The sequence below is a fragment of the Camelus bactrianus genome, chromosome 1 (assembly GCF_048773025.1).
Source record: "Camelus bactrianus isolate YW-2024 breed Bactrian camel chromosome 1, ASM4877302v1, whole genome shotgun sequence".
NCBI lineage: Eukaryota > Metazoa > Chordata > Mammalia > Artiodactyla > Camelidae > Camelus > Camelus bactrianus.
In genome coordinates, this window is record NC_133539.1 from 4,769,772 (window position 1) to 4,788,749 (window position 18,978).

Below are 18,978 nucleotides of genomic sequence, written 5' to 3' on the forward strand. Positions count from 1 at the left end.
GTCTTGTATTTTTTGAAAGACTTTGTGTAAAATTGATAATGTTTTTCTTTAAGTGTTAGATAGTATTCACTAATGAAGCTGTCTGGGCTCTGAATGTTATTTGTGGATGGTTATTGACTAAAAATTAAATTTATTTATAGATAGAGGATTATTAAGGTTATCTAATTTTTCTTGAGTGATCTTTGAGAATTTGTATCTTTCCAGAAATTTATCTATTTAATGTAAGTTTTCAAATTTATTGGCACAAAGTTATTCCTAATATTTTTTCTATTATCCTTTTAATTCAAGTAGTGTCTACAGTGATGGCCTCTTTCATTATAGTTATTTGTAATTTGTGCCTTCTTTTTTCTTGATCAGTCCAACTAGAGGCTTATCTACTTTTTTCCCCAAAGAACTGGCTTTTGGTTTTATTTATTTTCTCTATAGTTTTTCTGTTTTTTATTTCATTGATTTCAGTTTTCCTCATTATTTTCTTACTTACCCCTTCTTTGGGTTTTATTTGCTCTTCTTATAGTAGCCTCTTAAGGTGAATGCTTTAATCATTGATTTGTGATTTTTTCCTTTTCCAATACAAATGTTTAATGCTACAAACTTTCATCTACGTGTTGCTTTTAACTGCATCCCACACATTCTGATATGTTGTTTTCACATTCTTATTCAACTCTAAATATATATATTTCTACTTATTCATGATTTATTCTTGGACTCATGAGTTATTTAGATGTATATTATTTAATGTTCAAATATTTGAGGTTTTCCCGGGTATAGTTCTGCTATTGATTGCAATTTCAGTTTTTCTCTGGACTTAGAATATAATTTGTATTATTTTATCTTACAGCATGTTGTATTATGGCCCACAGTCTTGTCTCTTTGGATAGCAGTTCCACGTGTACTCCCAGCCAGTATGCATTCTGCTAATGCAGGGTGCAGAGCTCTGTAAATGTCAGTGAAGTCAAATTGATTGATGGTGGTATTAGAGACTTCCATATTTCACATATTATTTCTTCGACTCCTATCTTTTTTGCTTCTCTTTTTAGGCTGTAATTGCTCAATGTTAGAACATTTGATATTGTGCTAGAGCTCTAGGATAATCTATTCTTTATTTTTCACTCTTTTGCACTTTTTGTTTTAATCTGGATAATTTCTATTGACTTAGCTTCAAGTTATGTTCTCTGCCATGTCCAATCTACTGATTAGCTTAAGAAATTCTTTAGACTTAATATTGTGTTTGTTATTTTTGACATTTTATTTATCTGTCTCTTTCATGTATTTTTTAATATTCTTTCTGAATCCCCCACCTATATATGGGTATTAATCACAGTCATTGTAAAGTCCCTGTCTGATAGTTCCATACCAAGTTTTCAAAACTATTGATGATTTCTTCTCTGATTCTTTTTTTCTGACTTTTTGTGTGTGTGTCATATTTTATTGAATTTTGGCCATGGTGCGTAAAGAGTAGAAACTGAAGTAGGTTATGCTTTTTTCCAGTTCTTTACTTCTTACCTGCTTTCATGCCCAGGACCTTGTGCTTTCACCATGTGCCAAAGATAAAATTCTTTACCTGTGCCTTATCTCCTTGCAGGGTTTTTCATGCTTTGCAATGAGGTCTACCTAGTAGTTTGCCTGTGACTCCAACTTTCTGATTCATTCAAAGGAAAGTATGATTTTGTAGATTAACAGTTTTTTTGTTATTAGAATGGAAGTGTTATTCTTTTTTTAAAACATTTTTATTGAGTTATAGTCATTTTACCATGTTGTGTCAAATTCCAGTGTAGAGCACAATTTTTCAGTTATACATGAACATACATATATTCATTGTCACATTTTTTTTTCACTGTGAGCTACCACAAGATCTTGTATATATTTCCCTGTGCTATACAGTATAATCTTGTTTCTCTATTCTACATATGCCTGTCAGTATCTACAAATTTTGAAATCCCAGTCTGTCCCTTCCCACCCCCTGCCCGCTTGACAACCACAAATTTGTATTCTGTCTATGAGTCTGTTTCTGTTTTGTATTTATGTTTTTTTTTTAATTCCACATATGAGCAATCTCATATCATATTTTTCTTTCTCTTTCTGGCTTACTTCACTTAGAATGACATTCTCCAGGGACATCCATGTTGCTGTAAATGGCGTTATGTTGTTGGTTTTTATGGCTGAGTAGTATTCCATTGTATAAATATACCATCTTCTTTATCCAGTCATCTGTTGATGGACATTTAGGCTGTTTCCATGTCTTGGCTATTGTACATAGTGCTTCTACGAACATTGGGGTGCAGGTGTCTTTTTGAAGTATGGTTTCTTCTGGATATATGCCCAGGAGCGGGATTCCTGGGTCACATGGTAAGTCTAGTCCTAGTCTTTTGAGGAATCTCCATCCTATTTTCCACAGCGGCTGCACCAAACTGCATTCCCACCAGCAGTGTAGGAGAGTTCCCTTTTCTCCACAGCCTCTCCAGCATTTGTCATTTGTGGACTTTTGAATGATGGCCATTCTGGCTGGTGTGAGGTGATACCTCATTGTAGTTTTGATTTGCATTTCTCTGATAATTAGTGATATTGAGCATTTTTTCATGTGCCTATTGATCATTTGTATTTCTTCCTTGGAGAATTGCTTGTTTAGGTCTTCTGCCCATTTTTAGATTTGGTTGTTTGTGTCTTTCTTATTAAGCCATATGAGCTGCTTGTATATTCTGGAGATCAAGCCTTTATTGGCTTCATTGTTTGCAAAAACTTTCTCCCATTTTGTAGGTTGTCGTTTTGTTTTACTTATGGTTTCCTTTGCTGTGCAGAAGCTTGTAAGTTTCCTTAGGTCCCATTTGGTTATTCTTGCTTTTATTTCTATTGCTTGGATAGACTGCCCTAGGAGAACATTTTTGAGATGTATGTCAGATAATGTTTTGCCTATATTTTCTTCTAGGAGGTTTATTGTATCTTGCCAGGACATATTTCACAGAACTAGAACAAAGCATAATAAAATTTATATAGAACCACAAAAGACCTAGAGTTGCCAAAGCATTACTGAAGAAAAAGAAAGAGGCTGGAGGAATAACTCTCCCAGACTTCAGACAATACTACAGAGCTACAGTCATCAAGACAGCATGGTATTGGTACAAAACAGACATACAGACCAATGGAACAGAACAGAGAGTCCAGAAATGAACCCACAAACTTTTGGTCAACTAATCTTCAACAAAGGAGGCAAGAATATACAATGGAATAAAGACAGTCTCTTCAGCAAATGGTGTTGGGAAAACTGGACAGCAGCATGTAAATCAGTGAAGCTAGAACACTCCCTTACACCACACACAAAAATAAGCTCAAAATGGATCAAAGACTTAAACATAAGACAAGATACAATAAACCTCCTGGAAGTGTTATTCTTTTGTGTCTTACTCCATCCTTAGTGGAAATGGAACCCTGTTATATATATATATATATTTTTTTGTTTGTTTGTTTTTGTTTTGTTTTGTTTTAATTGAAGTGCAGTCAGTTACAATGTGTCAGTTTCTGGTGTGCAGCACGCTGTCCCAGTCATGGATACACATACATCCTCTCTAGTTGTTCTGTTTTGATAGAAACCACCTGTTGGAGGGATTCTGCTTGCCCTTCTTGTTCCCTGTGAAAGGTCCCCTTAGATACATTATTAATTTCCTTTGTCTCTTTAGGGGCCCAGATATCTGAAGTAGGAGTAAGGGAGGGAAGGCACGGCCAAGTCTCTGCCACTGTGAGCTGAGGGTTGCCAAGAGGTAAATGGTCAGTTTGGTGTGGAGACAATGGAAGGAAGTGCATCCCCCTCTCGTTCCCCGGATGCAAAGCCTGACATTTCCTGCATAAACAGGTGACTGCCCACCTGTTCAGCTCCTGTGTAGGTTCTGGGGACACAGAGACTAGCAGCTCCTGTCTAGAACACACATTCGGTCCACACTTCGGGCTTTCCCCAGGAAGGTGGAATTGGTCCTTACCCGTGAGTGTTACCCCCAAATCTTCTGACTCAGGTCAGAGAAGAGAGAAGCTCTATCAGCCTTGCAAGGCCTGGACCGCATCCTCTTAGTCCCAGAAGAGGGACGGGCAACATAGCAGGTTAATCCAACTACCATCTTCCCCCAAATCTCCTGAGACCTTAATCCTGGGTTATTATTTCTAAGTTGATTTTCCAGAATGGTTTCACATGGGTCTTTCATATCCTTCATTCATCACATCTATGATCATAGCATATCACATCTGCACAATTATCTCTTTGAACGCAAGCACTCTGAAGAGAGTAGTGTTTTGGGTTTGTGCTGTCTTAGTGCAATGACCTGACTTATTTGTTTCAGTGACATTAAATGATGCCAGCAGTGCATCGTATTTCTAGGCTGGAAGCAACACACGTAGGAGAGAAGTCTGCAGTGCTGGGATTCTCCTTGTTGTCTCAGATGTGTGCATCACAGGAGGTCTTCAGATGCCGTGTCCCTGAAGCACTCCTTGTTTGCATTCATGTTAAGTCCCTAGGAACACAAAAAATGTGTTTAGTCACACGAGAGATGTCAACTTCTGTAGTCATTCTACTGTGACTTCTGTGAGTAATTCATGAACTACTTAACACTCATCAAATCTGGCTTTTTAGGTAGAAACTATCTGTAGGGTCTCTTACTCTTTATGTCAGAATTTGAAATACAGTCATTTTGAATAAATGTGTTTTTCCCTAGACAAGAATTTCAACGTTGGAGGAAAGAAAAAAAAAGCTTGGTGTATCTGGTGCCTGTTTTCTATGATGCGTGTTCGGAATCCACCACTTCCTCTACTGGCTGAGGTGGCCTGAGCTCATTGCCTCCCCATAGTGGTGTTTGCATCACCACTCCTCTTTTATTCTGTTCCAGGTGCTGGGGTCCCCCAGTTCCAACCAATCGCCCTGAATGGCCGAATTCAGGTCCTCAGCAACGGGTCTTTGCTGATCAAGCACGTCGTGGAAGAAGACAGCGGCTACTACCTCTGCAAGGTCAGCAACGATGTGGGCGCGGACGTCAGCAAGTCCATGTACCTCACGGTGAAAAGTAAGGAAGAAGAACACTTTGTTTTAACTAAAGAGGTCTCTGGGGGCTTCTATCTGCAGTGCTCTCCACACACACTGTTTCAAAACAACACAACAGAAACAAAATGTGGTTTGCTGCAGCCGGGGTTTGAGATTTTGCTGTCCTAAAAGCAGAGTGGAGAGGACGGTAGAAGTCCAGCTGGTTGTCACAGCATGCCTGTCCCCTCGTGTCTGGGGCAGGGAGCCACGTGCTTCTCTCTCTGGGATTCCCCTGACTTGAGGGAGATGGGCACGGGCTCTGGGCCCCCCAGCCCACCAGCGGCTCTCTGCCTTTCGCACCCACATTTCTCTCCTGTTGGTTGTATTATGGAAAGGCCTAGAACCCAGTCTCAGCTGTGTTCTTTTCAGATGTCTATTTTTTCATGCTTTCTGTCATTTGCAAGCTGGCTTGTCCATAGGTTTTCTTTTTAAGATCCTTATGAAATCAAGAAACTGGAAACTTCCTTATCAACACACACACGCGCACACACACACATCCCTACGATGAGCTAAAACATGTAGTGCTCTGCTCCGGGTCCATGTTGCTGACCCATTTTATAGGACGGGGCACCTTACAGTGGAATTATTTTTATACTTTGGTAACTGAACCACCAAAGAAAGGACACGAAGTGGACCAACTTTTACTGAGCGCTGCTTGCTAGCAAATGGGTGTGTCTAACTTACGGCAAAGGACTTACATCTTTCTCCATTCATGTTCTTTTCTATTGGGTAAATGGTGGTTTGTTTCTGACTAAAGGCTTTGATCAGGCTTCGTCTTTTTATTTTAAATATGCTGTTGATAGGTTGTCAAGGATCTCTGCCATGTCATTCATTAGGGGTATTGGATTCAAAAGTGAATTTCAGTGGGGTGTGTGAGAGAGAGAAAAAGATTTAAAGGCTAGCTACACAAAGACTTGTATCCATCCTATTTTACTAAGAATTTATTCTGGTTAATCCATTCTTTCTAACAGAACAATGAAAATATCAAGCCACCTATTTGCTATACTTCCGTATCTTAGAAAATTATAGTTCTGAAATAAGGTTGCCTTGAAATATATTGGGCACATATCCAATACATAGTTTTAACTTCTAAATTTTATGCTCTAGAGGAACTGATCTGCAAGAATCTGAAGACAAATGATCATATTACTTAAATCCAAGGTTGAAATGGTAATTTTTTAAAATAATATATTGGTGAAATATAAAGGAAACCCAAGATCTGAAGACCAGTATTGACCAGTGTTGATCCATATTTACCCAATGAAAGGAATATATTTTGCAATTGCTTTTATGTATTTTAAATTTATAGAACTTTTTTTATCCCACTCGAGTGTATCTGGGCTCTAATAGATACAGGACCCTGTGAAGGATGTAAGTACAGCAAACCATGGACCTTACCTTCGTGAGCGAAAGTGCTTACGTTTTGAGAAGGGAGAGAGCACGGCAGCCCGTTGAGCCTGCTGGTTGTGGTACAAGGTGCGGAGGGAGGTGCACGCTGATGTGTCTCTCAAAGGAGGACAGCACTGTTGTTCTGAGGGGATTAAGAGAGGGCTAACAATCTTTAGAGATGGGTAGAATTTAAAAATGCAGAAACTGAAGGTTTTCTCCTCAGCTCCTCTCTCCATACCTTTGATGCTGGTAGTGGACGTAGGACTACAAAGTTATCCCCTGGCCCCGAGTGAGCTTTCTGTCTTGTGGGGCCGTCAGGCCTGGGTGTGGGTAACTCCTGTCCAGCTGAACCCACCACGGGACAGAGAGCAGGACTCTGGGAATGCACAGACGAGGGTGCGGTTTATACTTGCTTGTAGGATCAGTGATGACAGGATGAAACGTGGCATCTGAGTTTTCTTTAGAAAAATAGATCTGGGTTTTTTTAAACATTAGATTCACTGAAGAATAACTTACATAGAGTAAGATTCACTCTTTTAGGTGTACAATTCCATGAATTTTCATAAATATATGTAAGTGTATAACTACCACCAAAATTAGCATATTGAACATTTTTCATCATCCCATAAAATTCCCTTATGCCTCTGAGGGCATCTCTTCTCCCCATTCATGACAACTATTGATACACTGCAGTTCTTTTAGTTTAGCCTTTCCAGGCTATTATATGAGTAGAATTGCTCATATGAACTGTCTTTTCACTTAGCATAATAAATGTATGTTGTATTGAGTAGCTCCTTTTACTGGTGAATAATATTCTATTGTATGGATGTCCAGCATCTGAGTTCAGTCCTAAGGAACGCAGTGGATTCCAAACGATAAGATTGTTGAAGGTAAACAGAGGTACTGGAGGGAGAGGGAACAGAGAGAGCAGATGTAAGAAATCAGAGACCCAAGGCAAGAGGTAACTGTGTTTGAATGTTGTACCCAGTGCGTGGAGGGGGCTTAGAGAAAGAAACATTTACAGTGAGTGTTCATCACAGAAAAATGGTTCCTAGAGTTGGCCAGTTTTAGCTTCTCCCTCTTCAATCTCACAAACGACTAGTGGAGAGGAACATTTATGTCACAGTTCATTTTACCAGTTCTTGATAACCCTCACGTGGCTTTATAAATTATTTCTTGTTTCAGGCATCCAGTATTTTTAACCCTTTAAAATTGTAATATTTAAATTCTGAAAAGTGAAAAATAATAATAATTTAATAAAGAGACATAGGAGCATGAAGAGAAAAGATGTCCCGTGAACATATCTGTCCCTCGGGCGGTACCCTTGAAACAAAACAACACAGGGATGACTCCCGTTTGTTCCTTGTGTGTTTGCTTGACAGGATTATTATGTGCCTGAAAACTGATGCATTAGGCTATGCACATGGCAATGGGAGATCTGCTGTTCTACTGAGAAAACGGGAAGCAGTGGGAACAGAGAGTGCTGGCTCCGATCTGACGGTGGGGAGGGCAGAGCTGGTTCCCTGCTGCCATGCACCCCTGTGGTGTAACAGGAGTCTTCCAGATACCGCAGCAAGGAAGGTTCTGGGCTGTCCTCCCCTGATGTTACTCAGGCTTGTATCAGGCACAGGGAATCAAAGCTGAGATGTTTACAACTCTTATTTCTTCAAGTAATTTTTTTGTCCTATTCTTCTTTGCCTCTCATTCTAGAACACATGTTAGCTCACTTGATATTTTCCCAATATCAAGATTTCTGGTTCTTAGGTCATTTTTCTTCAATCATTTTTCTCTCTCATTAGGTTGCATGTTTTTAAATCTACTTTAGTCATTCCTGGCTCTTCCTTCATCTTTCTCCAACATATTGTAAGCTCATGCACACCTGTGCTGAGGTGTTCATTTTAGTTATTTCAATCTTCAGCTCTGGGATTTCGTTTTTTGTATTCTCTATTTCTTTGATGAATTTCCAATCTGTCTAATTATGATGCATATATATTAATTTGTGATGATGGACATATTTATGATAGTTGTTTAAATCCTTGTTTGTTATTTACACCTGAGTGTTTTTCTGGTCGGTTTCTGTTGACCACTGTTGTTTTAGCGTGGGGCACGTTTTCCCCGTTGTTTTGCGTGTCTGGTAATTTTTTAAAATCAGATACTGGATGTTGTAGGTGACACACTGCAGAGACTCTAGATTTTGGCATGTCCCTCCAAAGGGTGGCCTTTGTGTTAGCAGAACCTCAGTTAGCTGGACTTGACCTCCAAAATTACCCCCCTCCCTTGCCTTGGGCTGCAGTTGAAGTCTCTGGGCCATTCTTCCAGCCTCTGGTGATGCTTTTCCCCTGAGCCCCTGTGATCTCCTGAATTGTTAGTTGTCATCCAAGATTTGGGCAGATTGTATATGCAAATACTGGGACTTATACTCTCTGTGACTCCCTTCTTCCCAGGGTTTCCCCCTGACGTTCTGATGGCTCTGCCGGTCCTCACTCTGTCCTCTGTATGTGGAGCTGATAGGTGGTGGGAACGTGCAGCGGTCCAGCCGCTCTGGACAGCAGTTTAGCGCTTCCTCAAAAAGTTAAACATGCAGTTATCATATGACCCAACAATTCCACTCCTGGGTATATACCTGAGATAAATGAAAACCTGTGTCTACATGGATACCTGTATATGAATGTTTATAGCAACATTATCCATAAGAGCTAAAAAGTGAAAACAATTCAGATGGCCGTCAAGTGGTAAACAGATAAACAAAATGTAGTATATCATGTAATAGAATGTCACTCAGTCATACCGGCAAGTGAAGCCACGATGCATTCTGCAACATGGATGTACCTTGAGAACATTCCAGTAAGTGAAACCGGGCACAAATGACCGTATATCATAGGATCCCATTCATATGAAATGTCCAAAACAGGCAAATCCATTGAAACAGAAAAAAGATTAGTGGTTACCAAGGGCTGGAGGGGTGGGCCCACGGAGAGTTACTGCTAAAGGGAACAGGGTTTCGTTTGGGGATGTGGAATGTTCTGGAATTAGAAAGTGGTGAATGTTGCAGAATTCTGTGAATAGACTAAAAAACACTCAACTATACACTGTAAACATGAGTTTTATGGTATGTGAATTACACCTTAACAAAGCTATTTTTTTAAAAAAATCCTAGAATATCCAGCAATTTCTAATGAATCTGTGCCACAGTTGTTCAGAGTTTAGGTTTTGAAATTTGATAATCTGTTTTCAGGTCCCAGTTCCATGGCTTCTTAGTTATATAAACTTGGGGGAGTTCTCTAACCTTTCCAAGCCCCGTGTTCCTCTCCTGTAAAACGGAAATAATTGTGCAGACTGTCTAAAGCTGTGAGGATCAAGTGATAGAATGTTCTGGCAGTGAGTGTCTCTAGAAGGAGGAAGGACCAGGTCTTCATTAGCAGAAGTGGCTGCACTCAGACCCTACATGCTCATGGATACTTTTGCATTGAGTTTGTTTGTTGTTCTTTTTTCAAAAAGTTCCTATGCTCTCGTCACGTGGTAAAACAGTTGTGTCTGTGTGACACGGTAAAGATTTGATAGGAACCTGCCTGTCCTCCCCTCACTGTTACTTGAAATTTTCTTTGCTTTCCTCATGTGTTTATTCTTCCAGATAAACGTTTGTCTATTTCAAAAAAAAAACAATCATTGGGGGTGACTAAAATTTCATTGCATTTGTAGAATAATTTGGGGTGGGGGACCCACATCTTTACAGCGCTGAGTCCTCACATCCAGGAATGTGGAGCTTGTGCTTTCTCTGTTCTGCCTGCGTGTCCCTTACTGGAGGTGTGCAGGTTTCTCCATCTGGGACATAGGCATATTTTATTATTTTTCCCCACAGAATTTTGAATTTTGTATGCTATTTTAAGTAGATATTTTGCCTTTCCCTTTTATGTGTACAGTTGATTCCCCAGTTCTTAATAATTTTATGTTATTATCAGACTCCAAATGTTGTTGGAATGTTTTTGCAGTTTTAACAGCTTCATGGTGGGATGATCTGTGACCAGAAGTCTCAAAGATATATGCATTTCAGTTTCAATAGTAGCTGACTCATCCTTTCATTCATTCAGCAAACATTTGCTACATTCCTCTATGTGCCAGGAAGTCAGTCACGCATCTGAGCTGGGATTCGCAAACCTCTGTGCTCCCATTTAATGGTGGGTCCATGCCTGCCAGCCACAGCCCACCAGCCTCACACAAGTAGTAGACGAAGTTGGGTTTTTTCTTGTCATGCTGGAGAACACACACTATGGAGACCAGTGGGGTGTCTACATATGAGGGTGTCAGAAAGGATGTACTGGATACCTGGGCCTGTGTTAAGGGATTTGGAGCAAGGGTCAAGGAAGCAGCACTCGGCTCGGGATTGGATGCTGTAGGCAATGGGGGTGATTCCACAATTGGATATCTTGTAAATCTCATCCATGGCTTGGGAGGGATGGAGCCAGGCCGAAGCTGTGGTTAGTAAAATGCAGTCGTCACTCAGATGAGCGAGGACAGTGAATGTTTGGTCATTCTGTTGTGTATTTAAACGACGGTACTCATGCTGTGTCTGTGTTCACACATGATGATGGAGTGGGCTTGTTTCATCTTGTTCCATCTCAGCCCCGAAGTAGCCTTGTTTGCTGTTGCTGTTCTGTGAAACTGTTTACATTCAACGAGAGAGCACCAAGCCCGGCCGGGAATTCTCAGCCGGCTCCTGGACCTCAGGGGCTGCCTTTCTCTCTTGTGTTTCTCTGAATCATTGCTGTCACGTCGCTGATTTAATGTAATTCCCTTGGAAAAGAATGCGGAAGACAATGGGTAGTTCTGTTTAAACACAACAAAAGGAAAGAAAAGCAGCTACAGATAAATGCCATCTTCAGGGACTACTGGACCACTTTTTGGAGGGGAGAGGTAATTAGGTTTATTTTATTATTTTTTTTTTAATGGAGGTACTGGGAATTGAACCCAGGACCTCACGCACGCTAGGCATGCGCTCCACCACTGAGCTATAGCCTCGCTCCAGACCATTTTTATTGTGACTTCAGTGGGAATAAGCTTACAGCCCATCTGTCTTGTTATGGACCTTGTGAACAGGTGCATGGAAAAAAGCTAACGGAAAGATGAGGCTTAGAGATGTTCCTCTGATGCCTTATACCATGTAGAGTCTGGGTATCTGTGCTGAAATGCTCGCTGTTCTCTTGGGGACTCCCAGGGTTGACTTTCTGCAAGGCAGTCCGAACTACTCACATTAGGACACATCCAAAGACAGCAGCCCCAAAGAAGGGTGACTGAGGAACATCTGTAATGCAAGGGCAGGTCCTGGGGGGATGCCCTGGCCACCAGGGAGTGACTGGCCGTCTGCTCTTTGCAGTTCCAGACATAGTTGTGTCAGGAGGTGGGAAGTGAGCCTTTGAGTATATGTTTTCCCATTTATTCAGTTAAATCCCACACCCTTAGCCAGTTCATGCCAGCACCTCAAGGGGGAGGTTCTGGCACATGCGTCTGTCCACGTAGCTGCTGATCTTCAGGGGGTCACAGAGGAGCAGAGCCCATTTACACACAGACAAGTACAATCCCCCTCACTCTGAAGCTGTGTGAGCGGAACAGGTACCTGATTTTTAGCTCATCCTGGGCACCAGAGTGTGGTTTTAACGGTCAGTGTTCTGTATCAAGCACTGGAGGACCACACAAGGTTTGTAAGCATGATGCAAGCATTGCTGAGAATGACTGACTCAATACTCTTTATTTTCTCTAAGGAGACCCATAAGGTAAACATTATTCAGGTGATTCTAATTTAGCCTTCTGCCTAAGGAAATGGCCCAAAGGCATCGCTTCCTGCTGGTGGGGCCTGGTTCTCACTGCGGAAGTCCATCCAGAGAAGTCCCCGCCCTGCTCCCTGTACCTTGTTACTTAGCTCATGTCCTTGCTCGGAGTGGAGTCCTGATTGTTCATGAGAGGGGAGCCGGGAGCAGGAGAAAGCTTGATGTGTCTCTTTTGTGGTGCGACCGGCGCAGAGGACAGAGTTCTGGGAGGAGGGGCCGGGATGAAGCCCTTACAGCCCACGAGGATCTGTCCTTGGATAAGCCTTGTCCTCTGTCCTTTCTCCTAGTGAGTGTATCTGTGTCAGCTTTGTCTTTAAAAAAATGAAATCACGTGAGATACTTTGGTTTGCGTCTGCTTTTTTGTTTGACAGTATCTCCTAGTTGTCTTTCTAGGTAAATATGTGTAGCTTCATCTCATTTTTTTTCATTTTTTTAAACTTTCTATTAATTTTTAGGGTTTTTTTTTTTGCTTGTTTATACTTTTTTATTTACTTTGGGGGGAAGGTAATTAGGCTGTTTGTTTGTTTACTCCATCTCATTATTTCTAACAAGTGCATCACATTTCACTGCATGGTTTGGCATCACTTTTATATCCGTTCTTTTCTTAGACATTCAGCTTGGGAACCAATTCGTGTGTTCGTGTCCCTTGAGAATAACCTCCTCTGGGCCTTGTAAGTGGGTCCTCCCCACTGTTTGCAGCGGGAAGAAACGCAGCAGGGAATGAGCAAGAAAGCTGAGGCCAGACCGTAGCAGACCCTGAGGGCACGTTTTTCAGAATGTGTATTTTTCGGTTTTCATCATTTCTGCACTTTTCAGCTACTTGCTCCTGGAGAACAGTTTTTTCTCCCCAGAGACACAGGTCACACGCCCAGTCCTCTGTGGCTCAGCTATAGATGTGATACGAATGGGCCGTTGCTAGAAAATCGAACCAGAATAAGTCAGATGTGCTTTGCAATTCTGAGTCCATAGCTATTAATTTTGAATGTGACAAAGGAGAGAAAAAGCACATTTTCTTCAAGGCTATTGATAATACATTAGAGGAAAGGCACAGCCCTCTGAAAAGAATGAGGAGAAAAGGGAGTTTGGTGACCGTCTGTTGTGTTAACAGGTGCATGGCAATGGTGACTGCTGTCACTTTGTCACACTGCTACCTTGTCCTTGTGTTGAGAGCGGAGGAGAGTCAGGATAAGCCCAGGACCACTGAAATAGTTGCCGTCTCCTGAGTTGTCTGCAGAGTCACTCCTGAGACCGCCGATGAGCCCCCCTTTCTCACGCACCCCGTGGAATTATTTCTGCAACTGTAAAAAGTAGGGGTGTAACGACTGCCTCCCACGTTGTTACTGTTACTGTGCAGATGCTAAGTGGATCCCCTCTGCTCGGGCGATCCTATCCCCCAGGCAGCGGTCTTGGGTGTGTGTCTGTGTGCCTGTAACAATTACCTTTGTTTTCTTCTCTCTCTTCTCTCCGTATTTTATAATAAAGACACATTAACTTTACATCATTGTGTTTAAGTTATAAGACATCAAGGGGAGGAGTGAATGTTGTCCCCAGGTACTTTACCTCCTCTTCTGAGGAAGGGGTTGGAGCGGTTTAGGTCGTACACAGGACAGTTCTATCGTGTTAGGTGGAAGTATGGCCTGGCTGTTGTCTTTACTCAGCGATGAAGTGTGGTGTAAGGAAGCGTGTATCGGTGCTGAGTTGACACACGGTGAGCTTGCAATGGTTAATCTTATATGTCGACTTGGCTGGGCTGTGGTGCTCAGGTGTGTGGTCAAACACCATTCAGATGATGCTGTGAAGGTGTTTTTTTGGATGAGATTAACATTTGAATCAATAGACTTTGAGAAAAGCAGATTTCCCTCCTTAATGTGGGTGGGCCTTGTCCAATCAGTTAGAAGTTCTTAGAGAAAACAGACTGAGTTGCCCAGAGGGAGAAGGACTTCTGCCTTCCAGCTGCCTTCTCACTGGAGCTGCCAAAGTAACTCTTCCCGGGGTCTCCACCCTGCCAGCCTGCCCTGTGGATTTTGGACTTGCCAGTCCTCATAATCACGTGAGCCTATTCCTTAGCACAAATCTGTTGGTACCTCCACCCTGTCAGTTCTCTTTCTCCAGAGGGTCCTGTAGATATAGACTTTGGTGCTAGCGGCTGGCAGCTCAGGAGGGACCATGTGTCCACACGCACCTTGTAGCGGTGGCTTCCGCAAAGTCGTACGTGTTAACGTGCCATGGAAGTCCCATATTGTTTACGCAGAGTTGGAACTAAAAATATTCTCTACAGGCACTCAGGGTCAGGCTTTTGATTTGGGAATACCCCCAATTTAAAGTTGGAAATATGCATTGGATACCTACTACATTTAGTTTCTCTCGCTGCCGTAACAAATAACCGTCACTTAGTGACTTAAACAAAATAAAACGCTCCCATTCATGATCTCAGACTTTGCAGGTTTAGAAATCTAGTGGGCTCAGCTGGCTTCTCTGCTTTCATCTCACAAAACCAGAATCAAAGTGTCACTGGGGTTGCGTTCCATTCTGAGGCTCTGGGGGAGAATCCACTTCCAGGCTGTTCAGGCTGTTGGCAGAATTTTGCTCCTTGTGGCTGTAGGACTGAGGTCCTTGTTTCTGGGCTGGCTGCCACCCGAGGGAGCGCCCTTCATCCCATGAAGCCTTTCCGTCCCTTGCGTGAGATCACTTGCATGTCAGGAGGCAGCAAGCTCAGGTTGAGTCCTTCTCCCACTTCCGATCCTCTGACTCTCCTCCTGCCCCACCCCTCCCGCCTCTCCTGCTGCTGCACAGACTTATCCGGGTCCTCTGCTGTCCTCTTCCACCTGTAGGTCCAAGGGCCATGTGATGACATTGAACCACCCAGATAATTCAGAACCATCTCCCTATTTTCAGGTCAGCATTAGCAACCTTAATTCCATCTGAGAATTACATTTCGTCGCATAAGGTAACATATTCATATTCCAGAGATCTTGAGGATGCCACTATTCTGCCTCGACACCTGCTAGGAGCCCTTATGGTTCACCAGAGAAAAGAGTCATGGGCCAATGACAGATCTGTCATAATACCATGGCAGACAATGACAGGGAGTTGTAGGGTGGCATCTGGCTTCAGGAATCACATGACAACAGTGGAGCAGGAGCTGTCGGTGCCATTGCCCCCAACCCACAATACCCAGTGCACTGCCACATACACAGTAGGTGCTCAGTGGTTGAATGAATGAGTGAGTAGAAATAAAAGTTGAGCAGAAGACTACAGATAATGAAATTATCCTGCAGGGTGATGTGGCATCCTTTATTCACTTGTTCACTGCATAAGTACATGTTGAAGATACGCTCCAGACTATGTTCGACGCTGGGCCCTGGGGAGTCAGCGGTGAACAGACCGGGGGCCTTTCCCTCATGGCGCCTCCAGTCTGGCACTGACGTGTATCCAGATGAATAAACGATGGTTAAACACACGACTAGTGCTGTGGAAGCAGTACAGCAGGTGCTCTGGCGGCATGTGGTGAAGGCCCCGTGCGGGATGAGTGAGAAGGAGACTCAGAGGTCGCTGACTTAGAGATGGAAAGCTGAAAACAAAGAGGGGTGTCGTGAGCTGGCTTCCAGGGGAGGGAGACTCGGAGGTGGGAATTTGTGTGCAGGAAGCTGACTGTGGGGCACTTGGGGTTGGTGCCTATGAGGGAGGCAGGAGGTACGGACAGAGGGAGACGCTGGGGAGCAGGTGCAAGCGGGGCCCTTGCTGACTCTGCAGAGAGCTGTGGAGCTGACCTGGCCCTGCCGAGGCTGAAGGCCTGGCTCTCACGCCCATCAGCCAGTCACCTTGGCTCTCTGTGTTAAGTTGCAGTGCGCCTCAAATCTCTTGGACTTGGTGTAATGTATGCTTCTAGTGATTAGAAAACCTTGCAACTATAATAATCAAATACATTTAATACTATCCACTGTATATTTTCTACAAAGAGAATTATTGAAAAATGTGGTCTTGATGGGGCCTGGTTGGGGAAGTGTAACGAATCAATTCGTGTTTTCTCGCATGACTGCCTTCAACTGGGTTCTGTTGAATCTCCTGTGACAACTTCCCGGGCAGGTCCTAGAGCTTGCCGCTTGCTTCCTTGCATCATAATGGCCGGTCTGACTTAGACTGTGACACTGCACGCTCCCCCTGGCTGAAGAGTCTGGTCTTTCATTCTGGTCACCTTCTTGTCTTGAGTTGGGTTACAGGAGGAGACGGTGAGGGACAAAGGGGCCCTTATTTATCTCGACTTGTAATTTCTCTGATACTTACCTATCAAAGTTCTCTAAATGGCAAAAGGCCTACACTCCAACCCCGTTCTCTGACACCAGCTGGGTGTCCTCCAGTACAATTCAGATCTGACACTAACTACCTGTGCTTAGTGTCTGACCCCACAAAATTAAAGGACTTGGTCCCACAGAACTGCCCTCACTTCAGAGGCCAGCATTAAGTGGGGTCCCCAGGCCCCCCACAGGTGTGCAAGGCCAGCTACAAATTAGGGGCTTCCTACCATCCCCTCGGGTTTGATATTTTGCTGGAAGGACTCACAGAACTCAGAAGAGTGCTCTGCTTAACAATGAGTGTTCTATTTGAAAGGATCTGAATGAACAGCCGGGTGAACAGGTGTACAGCATAGATCTGGTGCTGGGCACGGGAGTTTCTGTCCCTGTAGGGCGGGGCAGGTCACTCACCCAGTACATCGATAACGTTCAAAACCAGGAAGGTCTCCAAGGCTCTTTGCTCAGAGCTGTTATCTAAGCTTCATTACTGGATGTGACTGATGAGACCGTGATGGAACTCAGTCTCCAGCCCTGCTCCCTTCCCCAGAGGTTGGGAGTGGGAATGATCACTATTCGCTAATCAGATGCTTTGTCTTCTTGGCATGACCAGCCCCTCCCTAGAAACTGCCAGAGGGTCCACCTAGAGTTACCTCATTAACACAAATCCTGCTAGGCAGAAAGGAGTTCATTGTGAATAACAGAAGACGTTCTCAGCATTCAGGGATTTCCAAGAATTTTGAAGCTCTGTGCCAAGACTCAAGGTCAAAGACCAGGTATATTCCTTATTAGAGCACATAGCCAGACACGGGCTCCATTCTGAAAACATGTGTGACTTATTTGGCAGGTGATTTTCAGGGGGATGACAAAGAGATAAATAACTGCCCCCCCCACGATGCTCCCCACTCTCATGCAGAGATACTGGCCTTTGGACCTGCTCCTGGTAACCAGCTGTCCTGGATAAGGCACCAGTCAAGCGCGGACAGTTTCTGCAGTGCTGGTGGAGTCCCATGCTCCCTTGTCCTACCTCTCCCTCCATCTGACATCTCTCTCCCTCTGACTTACTTTTCTCTGCTCAGGTAGGTGTACAGTGGACGAACATGTCACCTCCTACTGAAGCAGCAGTTGCGGAACATGACCTCTGTTCTCCCAACCTCTGTGGGGATTCTCTTGTTGCCCCCTCACTTGAGTTTGAGGGGGACAGGTGACACAAGCCATGGCACTCTCATAACTCAGGACCACTTCCTCTTCATCTTCCATTTATCCCAATTTTGTTTTATGCAGTGGAAAAGGATGGGGACTGGGATGGTGGTTGGAAGTAGCAGAGCTTAGTGGGAATCTGGTCCCAAGATTCTAGAAAGTTTAAGGACATGACAGCGTGTGTCACAGAAACCACATCAGGGACAGTAGTAAAAGTCCTGCTTGGCATCCACTTGCATTTTCTTGGCCACCTAGCCGACCCTTTTTAGGAAAATGCTTTTTTCCTGATTATAATAATTATACACGTTCCCAGGTCTTTTTAAATGGAATAATACGTTAAAAAGCAGAAGAATCTCCCCTGACCCCAGCATTCACAGATGGTGTTTTAAAGGATGCCTCATAGAAGGAACTCTCTTTTCCTGCCCAAGATCTGAAAAATGTGAATGAGACAAAGGAGTCAAATAATAGCATTTCATTTGTCACTGACAGAAGTGACGTGGGACAGTGCTGCTTACATCTACGAGGAAGTGAACTTCCTGACTGGAGCCAAGACTCCAACAGTTGCTCCCAGGCCACCCTAAGGATCCCTCGCATCCTGGCGGCCTCTGCCCACCCAAAGCACAGACCCACCACGCACGCTTCACAGCACCACGGGTACCGACGGCTTTGCAGCGAAGTACCCCGGACTTAGCTGTTTAGAACAACACAAACTTAGCAGCTCCTAGTGTCCAAGGGTCAGGAGACCAGGGACAGTTTCCCGGAGCCTTCTTCAGTGTCTCTTGAGGCCGCAGTCAACTTGTCAGCCTTGCCAAGGTGTCACCTGAAGGCTCCACTGGGGAAGCCTGTGCTTCCAAGTTCCCGTGGTTGGTGTCAGGACTGAGTTCCTTGCGGGCTGTTGGACTGAAGACCTCAGTTCCCACTTGGCTGTTGGCCAGAAGCCGCCCTTAGTTCCTTGCAGGGAGGGTGTCTCCACCGTGGCTGCTCGCTTCACCAAAACGTGTGAGTTGAGGAGGCAGCAGAGAGTCGCAAGATGGAAGTTAGGATCTCTGTCACCTGAGCACGGAAGTGACACTGTATCACGTTTGTCGTGCTGCCCCCACTCAAGAGGAAGGGATTCCTTGAGGTCGTGGGTGCCAGAGGCAGGATCACTGGGGGCCGTTCTAAAGTCTGCCCACCAGAAGGTGCGTGTTTCTGCGAGCCCCCCAACAAGAAGCGGAGGAAA

At 43.8% G+C, this 18,978-nt stretch overlaps 1 protein-coding gene across 1 annotated transcript in view; it reads left to right on the forward strand.

The window, feature by feature from the left end:
• Positions 1-18,978, forward strand: part of DSCAM (DS cell adhesion molecule) — a 544,552-nt gene that overhangs the window by 361,360 nt on the left and 164,214 nt on the right. The window contains exon 11 of the mRNA XM_074373020.1: positions 4,866-5,039. Coding sequence (XP_074229121.1) covers positions 4,866-5,039 — 174 coding nt within the window. The remainder of the gene's footprint in view (positions 1-4,865; positions 5,040-18,978) is intronic.